This window comes from Cajanus cajan, chromosome 2 (genome assembly GCF_000230855.2).
Source record: "Cajanus cajan strain Asha chromosome 2, NIPB_CcT2T_4, whole genome shotgun sequence".
NCBI lineage: Eukaryota > Viridiplantae > Streptophyta > Magnoliopsida > Fabales > Fabaceae > Cajanus > Cajanus cajan.
The window spans coordinates 73410228-73431511 of record NC_138518.1 but is presented as its reverse complement, the minus strand read 5'-3'; the positions used below and the strand labels follow the sequence as shown (position 1 = coordinate 73431511).

At 37.3% G+C, this 21284-nt stretch overlaps 2 protein-coding genes across 2 annotated transcripts; one reads left to right on the top strand and one right to left on the bottom strand.

Annotated features, from left to right (window-relative positions):
- Positions 1 to 3127: 3127 nt before the first annotated feature.
- Positions 3128 to 4375, top strand: LOC145955186 (uncharacterized). Its single transcript, XM_083069893.1, has one exon. It carries the CDS (start codon positions 3128 to 3130, stop codon positions 4373 to 4375), a length of 1248 nt encoding a protein of 415 aa, XP_082926019.1.
- A 12423-nt stretch (positions 4376 to 16798) lies between these two features.
- LOC109803168 (21 kDa protein) lies at positions 16799 to 17719 on the bottom strand. The gene has a single exon (XM_020364621.3). The coding sequence runs from the start codon at positions 17691 to 17693 to the stop codon at positions 17067 to 17069; it is 627 nt and encodes a 208-aa protein (XP_020220210.1). The 5' UTR covers positions 17694 to 17719; the 3' UTR covers positions 16799 to 17066.
- Positions 17720 to 21284: the final 3565 nt, after the last annotated feature.

Genomic DNA, 21284 nt, shown 5'->3' with positions numbered 1-21284 from the left:
AAACCTAATTCAATTAAATTATATCTATAAAGAAAAAGGATAATTGCTTTCCCATAAAATAATAATAATAACAATAATCACGTACGGGCACTACAAAATTTTCTGGGGCGAATCGCACTGCATAATTTATATTGTATTGTAAAATTACTTTGAGGTATATAATAATAACATTAAACATAATAATTTTTTTAAGTGGTCACCATCGAATTCGAATTTTGTCCATGCAATTGTATTATAATTATGTAGAGAAAATTTTATCATCCTCGATAGTTCCACCTGATTTGAGTTTTTTTTCTTTCTTTTTTGCACAGTACCTGATTTGAGTCTGAATAAGACACCCCAAATTTTTTATAAAAAAAATCATAAAAGAGAACAGGTTTATCGTGTAGTTGGACCAAGAAATATTGAAAGTAAAAGTGATAACTTGCATATCATTTTAGCAGAAATAGTTGTTTTAATTGTTTTTGAGAATATACTCGTACAGAGATACAGGACTAGCCAATATTTGGAAGATTTATTGAACTTATATCTCCGATTGATGTTTTAATCTTCCATACACACTAATTTTTATTTTTATTTTTGCAATACACACCAATTTGAAGATTGAACTCTTTATACCTAAAAATATAGTTTTTTGTTAACTATATTTCATTATATCGGTCTAGTTTTAATTTTTAAAATATATAATGAGAAAAATTAAAGACTAATCAATATACTAGGAAAAAAATTTTGAGCATTAACGAAAACAGTAAATGCCAATTTTTAAAATATATAAACATTAAATTAAGGCCTATTTAGTTTAAAGGAAAAGAGAGAGAAAGAGATGAAAGAAGGTAAATTAAAATTTTTGTTTAATTAAGAGAAAAAGAGAGTCATCCTCTCCTAAAAATTGAATCAAACAAAAATATATATAAGAACTCCTCTCCTCCTCTTCATTTTCTCAAACCAAGCATTATGTATGTAAGGTGAAAACTCAACAAAAAATCAATGTTAAGTACTCGAGGTGAAATATTAATAACATTATTAATCAAATCGTAATAATTGTTATAATGAGTTATCTTGAGAAAAAAGTAATTTTATTAAATTTTTTAAATAGGTCTTGTACGGGTAGGGGCGTTCGGCCACTTCTGGTCGGCCGCCGAATGGCAGTATTTGGTGGCCGAACAGCAATCGGCCACCAGGACCGAACTATCATTACTCATTTCTCTTAACCCGTGATTAGGGGTTAATCAGATGATTAAGGTGTATTACCTGATACGGTAAATACGTTGCAGGGCCCATGGGGTCCAGGGCCCATAAATGTCAGTATAAATAGCTCAGGTCAAAAGGTAACGTCACTGTTCATTAATTATCCTAGATATCTGTGCTTGTCCTGACTTGAGCGTTGGAGTGCCTTTTGCAGGTACCAACCCCTCTATTCACATCGGATTGGAGCACTCGTTCGGCCTTCAGATTACGAGAAGATCATTGGTGTACCCCCTTTGTAGGTACATTTGGCGCCCACCGTGGGGCCGAACGAAGGCAATTGGAAGTTTAACTAAGTGTAATGGCGATAACTAGGAGAACAAACACTCAGGACCATCAAAATGAGGAACATGTTGAGGTTGTTGATGAAACAGATCTTTCCGAAACGGTTCGATTGTTGAAACAGGAAATGGAGTTGATGAAACAGCAGCGAGAGAGAGATGCAAGAGAGCTTTCGGCCTTAAGAGCCGAAAACGAGGTGTTGAAAAGTCAAGACACTTCGTGGAAACCTACTCATGTCACCAACACACAAACTCAGGGATCGTATCAATCCCATGCAGTCCACACCTCAGCTCCACATGCCTCGGCAGTGGCACCTGGAAAACCCCTCTCGGCCTTACCCACCGTCGGCCGTCCTGCAGACTTGACAACTATTGGATCGCACCGACACCCCTTCACTCCTACCATCATGCAACTTCCGTTGATGGATAACTGGAAATCCTTGTCTATTGATAAATATGATGGTACCACTGATCCTGACGAACATCTTGATGTTTTCTTGACACAGGTGACATTGAGCACAACTGACGATGCTGCCTTATGTTGGATTTTTCCCACGTCACTTAAAGGAAGGGCATTGAGTTGGTTTACTCGGCTCCCTCCCAATTCCATCGATTCCTTCAGCACTTTGTCATCTCAGTTCACCATTCAATTCGCAACGAGTCGCCCTCATAGTCTGACGTCCCTATCTCTAGTCGGCCTTCGCCAAGACAAGAAGGAATCTCTTCGGACCTTTATGGATCGGTTCAACAAAGCAACTTTGGAGATTAGAGACCTTAACCCAGCCGTCGCACTGCATCATCTCACAACAGCCTTAAAACCGGGGCCGTTTGTCAATAATATTTGTAAAAAGCCACCTTCGGACATGAATGATCTAAGAAGACGGGCTGACAAATACAAGTAGATGGAAGAGTTGGCAGAGTATCGTAATCAGGCCCGAGCTGAATCATCGAGCAAGATAGAAAAGCAGGCAGAACAATCATACAGGGGGCGAGGCAAGGAGATATCTCTTCGGGATCGGCCTAATCGGGGTCCGAAGTACACTCAATACACTCCACTCAATACCAGCCGTGTTGCGGTGCTTGAACAAGCTCTCGTTTCAGAAGTGTTGACAATTCCAAAAAGAGCATCCACTCCGCCACGAGCGGATACTAGTAAATCTTGTCGGTATCATCGCAATCGTGGAAAATCCACTGACGAATGTGCTGCCCTTAAAGACAAAATAGAAGATTTGATTAAGCAAGGCAAATTGCATAACTGTGTGGATCGGTCAGGGTCGTCTCAAACTCGCTCATATCAACCTAGATATCAGGATCGGCGCAGGCAGGACCATTCTGATAGAGCCTCACGAGAAAGAAGCAGGTCACGTGAAAGAAGCAGGTCGCGTGAAAGAAAAGATACTTCGGCACCATCACATAGGAGGGTGATTAATACCATTGCAGGAGGGTTTGCTGGTGGAGGCTCAACTTCTTCGGCTCAAAAGAGGCATCTTAGAGCAATTCGGTCGGTCAACACTGTTTATAGATAGTCTTCTCGGAAGTTACCAGCAATAACCTTCACTGATGCTGATTTCAAAGGCATTGATCCCGAGCAAGACGACCCGATGGTTATTAGTGTGGAAATTCATAATTGCCTTGTCAAGAAAACATTGATCGATCAAGGCAGTTCGGCTGATATATTATATTGGAATACATTTAAACAGTTGGGTATTTCTGAAAAAGAATTGCTCTCTTATGATGATCCATTGGTCGGTTTTGCAGGAGAAAGAGTAAGTACCAGGGGTTATATTAAACTCTTCACGCGCTTTGGTTTTGATGAGCAGGAAAGCAGAGAAATTCAAGTGAAGTATATTGTGGTTGATGCTAGCACTTCGTATAATATCCTCCTCGGCAGGCCATCCTTGAATGCATTAGGAGCTATCGTCTCAACACCACACCTAGCGATGAAGTTTCCATCTGATAAAGGGAAAATCATCACAATTCACGCCGATCAGAAGGCTGCTAGGGAGTGTTACTACGCTAGTTTGCGACTCGCGCCATTGGGAGAAAAAAGGTCGAAGTCAAAAAGGGTTAACGCCTCAGCACTAGTGGAGGAGCCGGTTTGGGATCTTGATCCAAGAATGAACAACGAAGAGCGGGTAGAACCGGTTGAATTAAAAGTGCAATTTCAGATCGGTGTGCATCCTGTTCAGGTTAGATACATCGGCGCCGACATGTCTGAAGAAGATCGTTCCGCCCTGTGCGAGGTTATATTGAAAAATAAAGATCTTTTTGCGTGGACACCTTCTGACATGCCTGGTGTGGACCCTAAGGTTATGTGTCATAAGTTGTCAGTTTGCACTGAAGCAAGAGCAATTGCACAACGTAAAAGAAAAATGGGGACGGAAAGGAAGCTTGCAGTTGAAACGGAGATAGCCAAGTTGCTTGATGCTAGGTTCATTCGGGAGGTTCATTATACCACTTGGTTAGCCAATGTAGTGATGGTGAAAAAACCGAATGGAAAGTGGAGAATGTGTACTGATTATACTAACCTCAATAAAGCATGTCCGAAAGATGCATACCCACTCCCGAACATAGATCGGTTAGTCGATGGTGCCTCCAGCCATGGAATTTTAACTTTTCTTGACGCTTATTCGGGATATAACCAAATCCCCATGCATTCTCGAGATGAGGAGAAGACGGCTTTCATAACTGACTCGGCCAATTATTGTTATCAGGTAATGCCTTTTGGGTTGAAAAATGCGGGGGCAACGTATCAAAGATTGATGAACAAAGTTTTTCAACACCAAATAGGTAGGAATATGGAGGTGTATGTGGATGATATGGTCGTTAAATCCAGAGACCTTGATTGACACATAGTGGACTTATCGGAGGTATTCCAACAGTTGCGCAAGTATGACATGAGGCTTAACCCGGAAAAGTGCGTGTTTGGAGTAGCAGGGGGAAAATTCCTCGGCTTCATGCTGTCGGCAAGGGGCATTGAAGCTAATCCTGATAAGTGCGTGGCAATCATCAACATGGTAAACCCTCAGAGCCTCAAACAAGTTCAGCAGTTGGCAGGTCGACTCACAGCGTTGTCACGATTCCTTCCATGTTTGGCCGAGATAACGAAGCCTATTGTGAGATTGCTGAGAAAAACGAAAAAATTTGAATGGTCTATTGAGTGTGAAGAGGCTTTTCGGACTTTAAAGGAGCGTCTCGGCTCACCTCCCATACTCTCCAAACCCGATCATGAGCTACCAATTGTGGTTTACCTATGCATATCAAACGATGCAATCAGTGCCGTTCTAATTCAAGAAAGGGATAGACAACAACCCATCTACTTCATCAGTCGCATATTACAAGAGGCTGAGACAAGATACCAGCTTTTGGAAAAGGTGGCACTGGGACTGATCCACACCGCTCGGCGCCTCAGGCAGTATTTTCAGAGTCATCGTGTCATTGTTCGAACTGACTGCCCGATAGCTAAGGTGTTGCGTAAACCTGAATTAGCTGGAAGGATGATGGCCTGGTCTATTGAGTTATCGGAGTTCGATGTTGGTTTTGAACCACGGGGGCCGATCAAATCCCAGTACTTGGTGGATTTTGTTAATGAGTTGCAGCCAAAAGGTTACTTTGTGAATGATGTGTGGACATTGCATGTGGATGGTTCCTCAAACAACCAGGGTAGTGGAGCTGGTATAATCTTAGAAGGACCATCAGGACTGATTCTTGAGCAATCATTACGGTTCGTGTTCAAAGCTTCAAATAATCAAGCCGAATACGAAGCGTTGTTGGCAGGGTTAAGGCTGGCACGAGAAATCGGGGTTAGCCGAGTGGAGTGCTGGACCGATTCAAAAGTTGTAGCCGAACAGGTGAATGATAATTTCCAAGTAAAAGATGCAAACTTGTTGAAATATTATCATTTGTTTCAGAGAATTCGTGATACATTTGACGAAGTTCAAGTGAAGCATACGCCAAGAGCGCACAATGAAAGGGCGGATCAATTGGCTCGGTTAGCAAGCAGTACCCGAAAATCGGGACAGTTGCGAACCACGCTTCACTTAGACCTTGAAGCTCCAAGTGTGGCAACTGAATGTTTGGCAGTAGAGAAATCCACTCGAACATGGATTACTGATATGGTAGATCATCTTGAACATGGTAAAGTGCCGTCTGACCCAGTGGCTGCTAGAAAGCTCCGAAAGCAGGTTACTAGATATACCATGGTTGGAGGAGAGCTATACAGAAGGGGATTCTCGGTCCCCTTGTTAAAATGTGTTGATACAGAGCAGGCTGAATACATTTTGAGAGAAATGCATGAGGGGATATGCGGTTTTCACTCGGGAGGACGAACCTTGGCCACCAAGGTGCTTCGGGCAGGATACTATTGGCCTACTCTCGGGGATGATTGTGCAAAGTTTGTTAAGCATTGCACATCTTGTCAGCGACATGGTAACCTTATTCATGCTTCAGCGGAAGAACTTCATTGTATTAGTTCACCCTGGCCGTTTGCAATGTGGGGTATGGATATTCTTGGACCTTTCTCGATCGCCAAGGGTCAGTGCAAATTTTTGCTAGTTGCTGTAGATTACTTCACAAAATGGGTCGAGGCCGAACCGCTTGCCAAGATCACAGCTACTAATGTTCAAAAGTTTTTATGGAAGAACATTGTTACTCGTTTCGGTATTCCATATGCACTCATAACCGATAACGGTTTGCAATTCACTAATCAAAAACTCAATCGGTTTATTCAAGATCTTGGCATAAAACACAGATTTACGTCTGTAGAACATCCGCAATCCAACGGGCAAGCCGAAGCGGCTAACAAGGTGATCCTCACTGAATTAAAAAAGCGACTGGGAGCCGCCAAGGGAGCTTGGGCTGAGGAGTTGTTAGAAGTCCTTTGGGCTTATCAGTGCACGCCTCAGTCCACAACTAAAGAGACACCTTTTCGGCTAACATATGGCACCGACGCCATGATTCCTGTCGAAGTTGGGGAACCATCCTTTCGGCGACAACATTTTGATGAGACTACTAATGATGCATCACTCCGACCCGAAGTCGATATGAGTGACGAAGTTCGCAACAAGGCCCAGATAATAGCTGAAGCTTGCAAACAGCGAATGATCAGGCGATTCAATTCTAATCTCACTAAGAGAAGTTTCAAGGAGGGCGACTTGGTATGGAGAGTGCAAGGAACGGCAAGACGCAATTCAAAAGAAGGCAAGTTGGCTGCTAATTGGGATGGCCCATTTCGGGTCCGACACAATTTAGAAAACGGGGCATACAAATTGGAAGAACTTTCGGGCAAGATCATTCCCAGAACATGGAATGCTTCTCATCTGAAAACATATTATAGCTAGTATACATTGTAAAAAGACTTTGTGTAAACAGCAGGTGTACTCTTTTCCTTGATCGGTCTTTTCTCCCCTTGTAAAAAAGTGAAAAGGGGTTTTGGCCGATAAGGTTTTTAACGAGGCACCCAGTAATAAAATTTCATCAGTTCTTCCATTCTATTGTTAGTTTATCAATTCTTAACGGCTGAAAAATCTTGCAGCAGGCTTCCCTCCCGAGTTGTTCAACTCAGCCAAGGACGTGCCTTGAAAAATCTCGCAACAGGCTTCCCTCCCGAGTTGTTCAACTCAGCCAAGGACGTGCCTTGAAAAATCTCGCAACAGGCTTCCCTCCCGAGTTGTTCAACTCGGCGAAGGACGTGCCTTGAAAAATCTCGCAACAGGCTTCCCTCCCGAGTTGTTCAACTCGGCCAAGGACGTGCCTTGAAAAATCTCGCAGCAGGCTTCCCTCCCGAGTTGTTCAACTCGGCCAAGGACGTGCCTTGAAAAATCTCGCAACAGGCTTCTCTCCCGAGTTGTTCAACTCGGCCAAGGACGTGCCTTGAAAAATCTCGCAACAGGCTTCCCTCCCGAGTTGTTGAACTCGGCCAAGGACGTGCCTTGAAAAATCTCGCAGCAGGCTTCCCTCCCGAGTTGTTCAACTCGGCCAAGGACGTGCCTTGAAAAATCTCGCAGCAGGCTTCCCTCCCGAGTTGTTCAACTCGGCCAAGGACGTGCCTTGAAAATATTGCAGCAGGCTTCCCTCCCGAGAATCCATTCGGTATTGTTAAGAAAGCATCACAAATCCGAATGACTCTTTTCGGCTTTGCCAAAAAGCATCACAAATCCGAATGACTCTTTTCGGCTTTGCCAAAAAGCATCACAAATCCGAATGACTCTTTTCGGCTTTGCCAAAAAGCATCACAAATCTGAATGACTCTTTTCGGCTTTGCCAGAAAGCATCACAACTCCGAAAGAATCCATTCGGCATTACTCAAAAAAGCAAGCAATTACGAAAGACCCGTTCGGCATGGCTCAAAAAGCAAGCAATTCCGAAAGACCCTTCGACATTGCTCAAAAAGCAAGCAATCCCGAACGAATCCTTTCGGACTTGCTCAATAAGCAAGCATTTCCGAATGAACCCATTCGGTCTTGCCAAGAAAACAACGCAATTCCGAGTGACTCCACTCGGTCTTGCCAAGAAAACAACGCAATTCCGAGTGACTCCACTCGGTCTTGCCAAGAAAACAACGCAATTCCGAGTGACTTCACTCGGTCTTGCCAAGAAAACAACGCAATTCCGAATGACTTCACTCGGTCTTGCCAAGAAAACAACGCAATTCCGTGTGACTCCACTCGGTCTTGCTCAAAAAACAACGCAATTCCGAGTGACTCCACTCGGTCTTGCCAAGAAAACAATGCAATTCCGAGTGACTCCACTCGGTCTTGCCAAGAAAACAACGCAATTCTGAGTGACTTCACTCGGTCTTGCCAAGAAAACAACGCAATTCCGAGTGACTCCACTCGGTCTTGCTCAAAAAACAACGCAATTCCGAGTGACTCCACACGGTCTTGCCAAAAAATAAATAAAAAAAAATAAAAAATAAATAAAAAAAAATGCAATTCCGAGTGACTCCACTCGGTCTTGCCAAGACAGTAACGCAATGCCGAGCCATTCCACTCGGCCTCGCTCAAAAAGTTACGCAATCCTGAATACCTCCACTCGGTTTTATTTTAGCTTACAAATGGTTTCATTTCTACAAGTCAATGATATTACGAAAGTCTTACATGCAAGTTTGACCAATACTTTGAATGAGGCAATATTATAGGCAAGAGGCAATTTCATTTCATTTGCAAAAAGGAAGAGGCTCTATCGGCCTCCGATCTACACTTCAAATAAAAGTTTATACGCAACCTAGCAAAAACTACGCTACTCTTGGGGGTGGATCAGATTGAACGGCAGTTTCGGGATTTCCCTCGGCATCATTCTCGTTCTCGGGATTCTCCTCGTCGAGGGTGTTCTCAGAAGTTTCAACATCATTTTCCGGCTGGGGGGCAGCAGTCGGTTCAGTAGCATCTGGATCGGCTCCCTGAGGCATATCGGCAAAAGACATCAGTGACCCTTGATAAAAATCTTGGGTCATATCAAACTCGAAGCCCTCTTCAAATTGGCCGAAATGCTTAGCCTGTCGAACCGCGTGCTGAAACCCGGCTTCATGTTGAGCAACAATCTTCTCCTTAGCCTGCTCCTTAAGACGGTTATACGCGGCTTGAGCTTCATCCAGTCGGCGATGCTCCTCATTAGCTTCCTTTTGAAGGTCAAGGCGAAGAGTGTCATTGTCTCGCCGAACAGCATCCAACTCGGCCGACAATTCTCGATTTTTGGCCGTTATTCCTTCATTCACTGCAATCGCCTCGGCCGCAGTCTTCTCGGCTTCCTCTAGACTTTGCTTTAAGAGCGTCACCTCGTCGATAGGCTCCATAGCTAGGTGATGAGCTAGTGCCAAGGAGCGAGTTTGTACCTCGCAGAAAAGTCTACATTTGGCCCTCACATCCAAGGTAGCCAAGAACTCCTGCCCAAGCGGAGACACCATGTCGGGCCGAATCACTGCCTCGGCCGAAGCGTCATCGCTTAGAAAAGCCCGAGACATTAATTGGGGAGGCACCACAATCACGGTCCGATTAGGCGAAGCTTCGGGAACTGATTTCGCCTTCTTGGCTTGCTCTTGCCTTTCGCCAGAATTCTTTCTTTTTGAACGGCCCCGATCAGCATCTTTTCCCTTCTTGGTCTTCTTTTTCTTGCGTTCAGGAGAGGGGGGAGTTCGATCATCATCATTGGGTCGAGGGGTGCGTGCAGCCGCCGACGTGCCTACCCCCCCGGATTGCCGAACTTGCTTCACCCGAGCAGCAAGTAGGTGGCGTATATCCAGCTCATCGGCACCACTGGTAACCATGATTCCTGCAAGAAGGGTTGAGTAAAAATCAATAGGAATTAAGTTTACGAGTGTAGTAGGACAAATAGCATACCTATCAGGTCGTTCCACCAACGGGAAGACTCAACCAAGTTAATTAAAGACCTGGTCGGCAAGCGCCGAGGAAGACGAAGTAACAACTTCAAGTCCTCCCGCTCTTCGGTCGTCAGCATTTTCTTCGGCACTACATCGTACGGCCGAGGGGCTCGAGTCCAGTACAGAGGAAACAAGGGCTTATCGTCCTTGTTAAAGAAAAAGCGTCGTCCATTAGGCCTGATGGTCACTCGGAAAAATCCAGCCTTGAAATTTTTGTACGACGAAGTAAAGCTATCCAACAGTAGTCGATCGCCTATTCGGCTTAAGGAATGCCACTTCGCCAATATAGAAGGCCGGGACGAGTAGAAATATAGAAAGAGGAGCGGAGAAGGCTTAATGTTGACACACTTACACAAATGTTTGAAACCTTCCAATTGCGCCCAGCTGTTCGGGTGCAATTGGGTAGGGGCAACATTCAGCACCCTCAACACCCCCATAGTAAATTCATCAAACGGCAGCTTGACTTTGAGATCCCGAATGAGGCAGTCGTACATATAAAACGATTCCATCTTCGCACCACTTTGATCAAGGCAAACCATATCCGGGTTCGGAAAGGCATTATTCCGGCATGACCGAACCCCAATCGGATAGGGTTCCTCGGCGGCGCCAAAATTCAAGCATTTGGTGTAATCCAACAAATTGGTAATCATGCCCGTGTCTCGGTAATGTGAGTAATAGGAGGTCACCTCCCCGTTTACCCATTCATAACCTGACACTTCGGACGGACCGTACCACTGCCGATTTGACACGCGCTTTGTCTTTTGTTGGACCTCTTCGCTCCCACTAGTAGAAGTCTCTCCTGATGAAGAAAGACTTTCATCCGGCCTTTCAGCATCGGTAGGGGACCGAACCATGCTAGAACGACTTGAGGTGTTAGACGAAGACCCCTCGGACGCAGACGACCGAGAGCTGCTGACCGAAGAGCTCGATGAAGTATTAGACATGACGATAAAAACTTACCAATTTCTTTTCAAAACCACAATCGCTCTTCGGATCGGCTTCTCAAACCTTCGGCTACCACAATTCGGATGAGAGCAATACGTGCGAATGGCCCAACCACTCAACCTATTTATAAGCTCAAAAAGAGGCGGGAAATTTCAAGATTTAAGAGAAGATGTAACCGTTCGATCTCCGAGATCTAACGGTTACGATTATGCAACCGTTCACTTTACCCTGGCAACCGTCCTTGCTCTACCCTTGAAGAAAGCCTCACCTTCCTTCAAGGCTGGGGGGCAGTGTACGGGTAGGGGCGTTCGGCCACTTCTGGTCGGCCGCCGAATGGCAGTATTTGGTGGCCGAACGGCAATCGGCCACCAGGACCGAACTATCATTACTCATTGCTCTTAACCCGTGATTAGGGGTTAATCAGATGATTAAGGTGTATTACCTGATACGGTAAATACGTTGCAGGGCCCATGGGGTCCAGGGCCCATAAATGTCAGTATAAATAGCTCAGGTCAAAAGGTAACGTCACTGTTCATTAATTATCCTAGATATCTGTGCTTGTCCTGACTTGAGCGTTGGAGTGCCTTTTGCAGGTACCAACCCCTCTATTCACATCGGATTGGAGCACTCATTCGGCCTTCAGATTACGAGAAGATCATTGGTGTACCCCTTTGTAGGTACAGGTCTCAATCCGACTACAGTGCAGAAATAAACAACTAGTTAATTCGTATTGGCGTATCTTTCTAAAGTAAATTTTAATTGGATAAAACAACTATAGGTGGGTTACGTGAGTCGTTAATACTATAAAGTGGAGCTCTATTTTCGTAATCTAAATGTCTTCAGTGCCCTTGTTTGAGTTTAAAATGAGATATATGAATATGAAGGTGACGTAGATGTAGATGAACTCTGATTATCTTTTCCCAAGAAATAACTTATTGTTTTGCACGTAATCTCGTTACTTGCTATCTATGATCATATAAAGTTAGAGTCAATACTGGATATTTATTAGTGGATTCTCATCAAACAAAAAGCTAGGTCTAAAGGCGACCAATCTCATTTATATATATTCATGCAATCTGTTTTTATCTTGGAAAACATTTCGGGATAATAGAATTTGTTGAGCATAGGGAGTTACCATACATATACACATGTCTCTATATTAGTGAGATATTATCCGTTTTGGGTCCAAGCCCTCACGGTTTTACTTTTAGACATCACCAAAAAGGTCTATCAATCAATGGAGACAACTGTGTGTATATAAACTCATGTTCATCCTCTTGTTTGAATGGTGTGGGATTTTGCTTGCATCCCAACGATCCTCAGCGGAAACTACGAGTATTATCCGATGGTGGCCCGCACAGAGCTCACTCATGCTCTAAGTGTTTGTATCGTCGTTCCATCATGACCTTCCTCATGATAGCGATACACGCCTCCTAAGGAATCCCCAAACTTGGATCTACCTGTCAGCCATCATACTCGTTCAGCCAGTTACCTGATCATCGACTCTGATACTACTTGTTGAGCACCGAGGTTATCACACATATACACATATCTTCACATTGGTAAGATATTATCCGTTTTTTGGTCAAACCCTCACACACACATATACACATATCTTCACATTGGTAAGATATTATCCGTTTTTTGGTCAAGCCCCTCACAATTTTGCTTTTGGACATCAATAAAAGGACTCTCACAGTTTTACTTTTAGACATCACCCAAAAGGTCTCTCAACCAATGGAGACAATTGTGTGTATATAAACTCATGTCTATCCTCTTGTTTGAATGATGTGAGACTTTGCTTGCATCCCAACAAAATTTTATTTTAAAGTTCATGTTTAATATGAATATAAAAAATAAAAATGTGTACTATGGTATTCATTTTATTATGTTTAATGGAACAGATTTAGTATAAGTGGATTGAAAAGGAGACAAAATTGTAATTTGTATAAAATTAGAAATCATAATCGAAAGGAAAAGAGAAATGTTCGTGCATGGGAACATAATCAAGAATATCAAACATGTTCAATGGAAAACCAATTGATAAAGATCGTTGTGGACCCTCTGGATCAGGGCATTTAAATTTGCGTACTGAATCATGTTATTCCATTATATGATTGAAGAATATTATATCCCTATATTGGATGAAGATGATAATTCGTGTGGTTGCAATTCTTCATCGCCATATTTCAGTACAGTAACTTGCAACTTGTTGGCAAAACTCACCTAGTACTGATAAATATACTAAAGTGCTCGGTTCAAACAAAAGAAGAACAGAAAGAAAAAAAAAGGAAAACAAAATAACATGGAGAGATTTTTTGAGCCTTTGAGGTATTCTTTGTGATTGTTTTTTAAAATTTGTTTGTTTCTTAGGCATATTTAAAGGTTTATGTCCGTAAATGTTCTTATTTTAAAAATTACACCCTTGAATAAATTATTAAAAGAAAATAAAACTAGAAAATCAAAAACATCTCTAAACTATTACTGTTTTTGGATTTTTAAAATACTTGTGTTGATGTTGTAAAAAAAAATTACTTGTGTTAGAAAATATTTTTCAAAACCTAATAAATTTTATATGAGAAATATTGTTTGTTAAATAGTATGAAACTGTTTTAGTAAATAAGTTTTAACACAAAAAAAAAAAGGAGCAGAAATTCAAGCGGGTTCTTCTAACTCTTCACTTTTTCGCATCTCTCTAAATTTTCAAATCGAATAAGGAAAGTAATTAAAATGTCTCCTTTTTTTTTCTTCATTATTTTGAACTGAACAAAATGATTTTAAAAAATAACTTTTTCTTCCTTTCAATATTTTCGAATCAAACAAAAAAAATTGATTAAAACCTTCTTTTTCACTTATCAAACATCATATTAGAATATATCTTGATAGAGGTGACAAATTGGATTGATGAGAAATAAAAACACAAAAATAACTTAATCGAATCAAATTTTTCCATATTGCATATTTGTTGACATAGCTTGGCCCATTAAATGGGCTAATTGAGTTAAAAATAAGCTTAGTTTTTATCAAGCCTAAATTTATATAAATTTTACAAGAAAAATAAAAATAATAAATTTATTAGATCAAATAAGTTTATTATTTTTTAACTAATATTTTATGAGTCTAGTATGGTTCATTAGATTAGTCAATTTTTCTTAATTTTTTTAACCTAACCTTACTTATAAACTATTAGGTCAGATTTAATTTGCTATCTCTATGTTTGAATAATGAAGTTATAATTTATAGCATAGAATTTTAACAATAAATTTTGAAATTAAATTCCATTTCAAATTATAGGCCTTGTTTTTGAGTTGTATAAATACTTTGACATAAAATTATAATTTTAAAATTATTTATATTTTTATTGTGTAAATATATGATTTTAAATTTTTAAATGATTATGATAGTGTAATGGTAAAAATAATGTAAACAACATTAAAAATGATAATAATTATGTCAATGAGGTGGTTGAGGTGATGGTAGTAGTTACAATAATGATAATGAAACGTTTTTATTACAATTTTGGGTTTCCTTTGTTTAGTTCATGAATATTTTTTGTCCCCCTAATTTTAATTATTTGATTTTGGTTCACAAATTTAAAAAATTGGGTAATTTTAATCTTACTATTAGTTCACCATCCAATATGTATTGCATAAACATTTAATGTAGCATTAATTTTTTGTTTTTGAAAAATTAAATTATATTTAATACTTTATATTAAATAATTTATGAATTATGATAATAAATATTAAATATTTTATATTAAATAATTTGAATTACAAAAGAATAAAAAAAAATAATGTCATATAGCACTAATTGTTCAATTTAGGAAAATTCTACTAAATACAATTGCAATTTCGTTCCTCACATATTTTAAAAATTAGATGACAAACTCAATTATAAAACTAAAATTATTTTTCAAATGTATGAATCAAAATCAATTAATTAAAATCAGGGGATCAAAATTGTTCCCTCACTAAACTAAGTGATTAAAGTTTAATTAAACCTAACAAAAACAATAATAGTAAAAAAAATTTGAAAGGAAATAATAGTAAAATAGTTGGTTAGCAACATATATAGTAGGTATATAAGATTTAAACTAAGTTAATTTTGTGAATCCTTAGAGTTATCATACATTTCACGATTCTAATTATTCTATAAAGATCACCTTCAATTAAACTGTAAAAAAATAAAAACTTGAAACTTTAATTCCATACTCTTAGACAGTATGTTTGTAGCATGTGACAAATTCCATATGAATTGATTTCACAGTTAGTATGATTTGAACGTGAACTATACATGTGATGATGTGATCGTCCCCGTGATGCCTGTCTCTTAATATAATAAATTAATAATATTCAATAGGTACCCCACTTCCGTTCACACGCCATTAAAACATTTTTAACATGTAAAGGAAGCCCCACTTCTAACTGTGTTTCATAAAACCCTTTTCAAATTAATAAATGTATAATCACATATTCACGTACCTCTGCCAAGAAAACCACCATAATTTTTAACATAACTAAAATCATTTTAATCTTCATTTTTTGTAAACTATTATATTAATTATTATATAAAAAATTAACATTTTATCAAATCTAAAATTTAAAAATAATTCATAACACCAATTGAATTGATATTTTTTTATTATTTATTTTTTATTTAATTTTTAATGTTAATAGATAAAACCTTATTTTGGTATTTACATTTATTTTTTACTCTTATATTTTTTCACTAATTTATTTATTTTTTTTTTTAATTTTTGAACTAATTTATGTAACCATTTTATTATTTAAAATTAATTACATATTTTTTAATTTCAAGATTTTTATTTTTTTTCTTAATATTTTTTAATAACAAGACACAAAATGCGTCATTTCACTCATTTGAATAATGTAAATTGCATATAAGACACCTTACTTTTCAAGATCGCTTAACCTCTATTAACTCTAGTTAAACTCCAAACCCTTAGTTAATTTATTCGTTAAAGTAAACAATGATTGTCATCAAGGTACAATAGGACATGAATTACTCACATGACTTGTCCTAATTTAAATAAATAAATATATATATATATATATATATATATATATATATATTGAATACTTATTATATTTTTTATTTCTTTCATATATACTTGTTAATTTTAATTTGATTTAAAAATAAGCTCAAAAAAAATTCTTTATCGATCATCTCTAATCACTTTATTTAATCTTTATCTATATATTTTTTAACTACTTATTTCTCTTAATATATTACTTTCATTTCATTTTTAATTTTAAATTTAACACTTACAAAATCCTCAATTGTTATAAATAACATTTTTTTTTAAAATAAATTTTTAGATTTTACTATTTATTGATAACCTGGCCTGCATCAAACATGTCGCATATTATCACTCGTGATATATATTATATAAATATAACATTATCATTAAATGGTGACAGAAATTATATAAAATTAATGAAACAAAATCTAAAATTAATTTATATGTACTCAACAAAATTAATCTTCTTTATTGATAAAAAATTGATTTAATTTTAAAATTAAAATAATTTATATGTATTATCGATAAAATATTTAAATATTTTTATATGTACATTCAACTTTGTCACATTATAAACTATTAAAATCAAGCTCACGATAAGAGTTGAAAAATTAGAAGTCCAGTACTAGTACGTATTTATAAAAAAACATACTATCACATTATGTTGTACTAATAAATAAAATATTAATGAATGTGTGCACAAAAATATTTATACCACACAATACAATAAATTAATAAAATATGTTACTATTATTTGCTGAATTAGTTATGAAGAGATAGAAGGAGGAGGGGCATAGGTAGTCCATACTCTATTGCTACTCCACCAACCATATATTATTGCAAGCAAAAGCAAGTGAAAGAATCTAAGTGAGTTACCAACAAATTAATAATCTAAAAAGAAAAAAGTAGGGAGAAAAAATCCTGAAAAATTTACAAGTATTGTTTTAACAAGAGAGAAAAGAAACATTAATTGATAAAACACAGTTAGAAAGCTAAAAAAGAAAAATATTTGCTGAAAGCATGAATAAGAAGAATTAATAAACACTAGACAGGAAACATTTATCTACAATATAATCTGCTCCATCCCGTCACGTGAAGTGATGCGATGCGTGACAGACAGCAACTTCTTTCTTTACATTGAAGACAACTCACGAGTTAACAGAAGCTAACGAAATCAAGGCATTCCTTTGTTGGCGTAGGAATTGACGAGCGCCAAGGCATTGCTCGTCAACTTCTTAACACTGCTCACGCGATCGCATACATCCGTTTTCACGGGACAGTCCGCAACGTCCTGGAATCCCTCCGTACACGTCTCCTCGTCGGTCAGGGCTGCGCTCATCCACGTCTGCACGTTGCTCATCTGGAAGAGGAACGAGGCGCCGCCGCTGCCGGCGGCTCCAATCTGCCGCATCTGCTTCAGAGACCCGCGGATTTCGTCGGCGGCGTCGCCGAGGTTGGAGAAGCAGTCGCGGAGGGCGAGGGCGGCGCGCGCGGTGGCGGCGTAGTCGGCGTCGCGCGTGAGGTTGGAGAGGTGGGAGGCGGCGCGGTGGACCTTGGCGAGGCTGACGGCGATGGCGACGCGCGCCAGCTGGGCGGGGTTTTGCTGCACCGCATTGGCGTAGCGGGAGAGGGAGGTGTAGCAGACGTCTGGGTAGAGCGTGGTGTTGCAGCTGGTGCGGATGAAGTCGGCGTCGGCGTCGGCGTCGTAGGCGGGGGCCGGGGCCTGGTCTTGGGCGGCGGAGAATGCGGCTGCGAAGAGGAAGAGGGAGAGGAGGAGGTAGTGAAAGCGTTGGGTTGTCATTGTTTGTTCTGTTATGGTTTTGTGTTGATGAGTGAGAAAGTGAAGGGGTTTTGTAGGCAACACCTTCGTGTGAAATTACTTTCTGCATTCAGTACCTGTTCCCCAAATAACAAGAATGCCATTCATTCTATTTTTTATTTTTTCTCAAATGCAACCCACTCCTTTAATTATAACTCATTTTTTAAATATATATACATTTCATGTTATTACTCCCATGCATGTTTTTGAGTTTAATCAATAAGATATGATCTGTCTACTCCTCTCACATTAATTATAGGTGATAATTTTTTAAATATTATCCTCAACTTTCGTTTATGTCCAAAATTTATATATATATATATATATATATATATATATATATATATATATATTACATTAAAATAAAATAAAATTACAACAAGTTATTTAAGTTTGATCATATTTTTTTCACAGATTATTGAGTTTTTTTATACGTCATTTTTAATTATTTTTCTCCAATACAGAATTTGAGGATGATCTTATCAATCTTGCATGTGTTTTCGTTAAAACTATTTTACTATCTTCATTGATTTGGAAAAAAATAAAGGTTCATTACAACACACATATTCATTCATTGTGATAACGTTCAAATAGGTTTATTCTTCCTTAATTTCATATTAAATTCTAGGCTTTTATCTTTGTTACATTTCAATATTTATTTCAATTTTTGTGTATAGTAAGAAGAATCTCCTTTTGACTTCATGTGTAATGATAACAAATATAAAAGAATTCCAAAGTTACATATTCCTCAATTCAAAGGTAACAAACATGGAAGTCAATAATTTAGTATGATAATAATAAGAAGAAAATTTGGGACGAATCAAGATGGGGTTTAAAATCGAGTATAAAGCAATAAGAATGAACTCACCTATTTTTAATATTTTTGCAATTATTAAGACATCATTGAACGCACGTGTTGTAATGAACCTTTGTCCTTCTTAAATAGGTGAAGATAATGAAGGTTATAATCATCTCTCTTGTGTGTATATATATAGTGTGTGTATATATATAATATAATGATACATTTTTTTTATAAGTTATTTACTTAAAAATAATATATATATATATATATATATATATATATATATATAAGAGATCTATTTACTCTAAGAGTAGATCAAGTAAACTTGTCCTACTCAATAATTCATGTTTTACATCATGTTTCAACAATTCAACTGTTGAATTAAAAGTTCTTAATGCATAAATTAAATCTGTAATTTTTTTTAAAAAATTGAAAACTGTTTAATACTTAGTTTCATTAATTTATATTGACGAATAATTATAAAAATATTTTATACATTAATTTGATTCATAAAATGGAGTGTTAAATAATTTTCAAATTTAAAAAAAAATTCAAACATGATTTATATATTAAAAACTTTTAATTCAACAATTAAATCGTTAAAATTTGATGTAAAACATAAATTATTTAAAGAAGTAAGTAAAAGTAAACTTACTTTTAAAATAAGTGGATCCCTGCTTATATATACAATTTGCACATAAATCCTTAATAGTTGAGAATAATAGTTACAAAATTACCTTCTATAATTGATATGACAGATCGGTGGACAGGTGGATACATTCAATTAGTCCAACTCATAAGGGCTATCAAAACATGCATGAAAGTAATAGTCATATTTCATTCTATCACATTTAAATTTTATAGATAAATAAATATTGTGGAAAATAATGTTACTTTTTCGTCTATCCCTCTTTGGATGCACTGAATTGTTAATTGAATGAGAAGAAAGGTACTATTTGAGGTAGGAATGATTTCACCGGCATGTTTAGCATTTAAAGAGGTTCATTCATGGTACTAACTGTAAATTGTGATGCTTGGGAAAGTTTGAGGAAAAAAACAAGTTGTTCAAATGGATTTCTGTTTAGTACGATTGCTCAAATGATTGATTAAGAAAGAAAGTTTGAAAATAATTTGAAATGTTTATCACTATTTTTTGTTTGTTGTGAAAAAAGTTATGGTTGAAAAGTAGTTATGTTGGAGAGTTTTTTCGGCTGTAAGGATATCTGAATTCACGCGACAAATCAAGGCCAAAATTTTCTTTTAGTTCCATAATTACAGTGATAACAAGTGCTCCATATATTGAATCAATTTTAAATTTTTACTAAAATATACATTAAGTAAATATGTTTTAAGCTATTTATTTTTTCTGTTTTCAAATTTAAGTAAATCTGATCTCTTATTATTTTTTATGTACTTTCAAATTTATGAAGTTTTTTTTTCCCTAAAATTCTTATTTCCAAACTTTAAAAATTATTTCATAGTATAATATATCATAAGCTTCCAAAAAATAAAAGGACTGAAAAAAATAATTAAGAAAATATATGAATATTGATATGTGGATGAAAGTAATAATAGGAAAATAACATGGATATGTTTTGAGGTTGAAGAGTTTCCTTGTTTAGGAAAGCGTGCAAAAGGAAACTAGTCTTCCTTAATACACAATGCATAGATGAAACTGGGCAGGTGTTTATTATATACGTATGTGATCTCCTAATATTTCGGGGATATGTTGCCATGTAATACGTTCCTTACGTCAACAAAGTCATACTTGAAGTTTATTTTATTTCCAAAATGATAATTATAACCCTATAATTTATACTATTAAGTCAATAAAGCCAAAGAAAAATTATTACAAACATTACACCTTATATCTCTCGATAAATTTCATCCTCTGCGATGAAGGCCCAATTTAAAAAAATGAAGGATTATGTTCTCTCATTTTGTTTGGGAAGACTGAAGAAACAAAATAATGGCAGGCATGTGTATGTAATAATAATAATAATAAAAAAAAAGAATTAGGGAAAGGAAATGGGCGTTGTTTGGTGTGGGACTACTTACATGATAATAATAGTAATAATAATAATATAATAAAATAAATAGATAAATAGTGTTTTACGGAAGGAAGGACGAAAGCACTACAGTTATGGTTATTTAAAATTAAATAAAGAAATTGTATTAAATGGCAATAGTTTTTGTTTGAAATAAAAAATTATTTAAAAGGAGTTATGGTTATTAAATGACAATAATGAAGAAGACAGCAAGTGTGATTTCTCATGCGTTGCACGAGCATGCCCAGTGGCCACTTCAGTTTTGCGGCTAATGCACAATCTTACAAATCAACCGTCATTTTCAGTCTCTGACAAAATCAACGGCTTTTATCGTAATAAACATTCTTCTTATTAAATCACCAGATACCCCTTCTTCATCATACACTACAACATTAACACGTACCAAATATATAAAGTTTTATTTTTTAAAAACAACAAACACTCGATTTGAGATTGAGACTTGTGAATGTAAAAAAAAAAAATATATAAGTTCCAAAAAGGTTTATCTAGTTGAACTTAAATAAAAGTTAATAGAAGTTGTGGTTGGAATGGTTAAAAAAATGGAGTGGCATTTGTGGTTGTACATTATTATTATTGTGCGATGGCATCCACTACAATAGTGTGAATTGGCTATAACCTAATAAAGCAGGCAAGACTTGGCACTTTTTCTATAGGTCGGTTGAGACTGTAGGGGTGTTAGTTAGGAAATTGGGGGTATGGGTA

What these genes read in the sequence shown, in the direction of transcription:
- LOC145955186 (XM_083069893.1), top strand. Translation starts at nt 3,128, where the DNA reads ATGGTTATTAGTGTGGAAATTCATAATTGCCTTGTCAAGAAAACATTG.
- LOC109803168 (XM_020364621.3), bottom strand. Translation starts at nt 17,693, where the DNA reads ATGACAACCCAACGCTTTCACTACCTCCTCCTCTCCCTCTTCCTCTTC.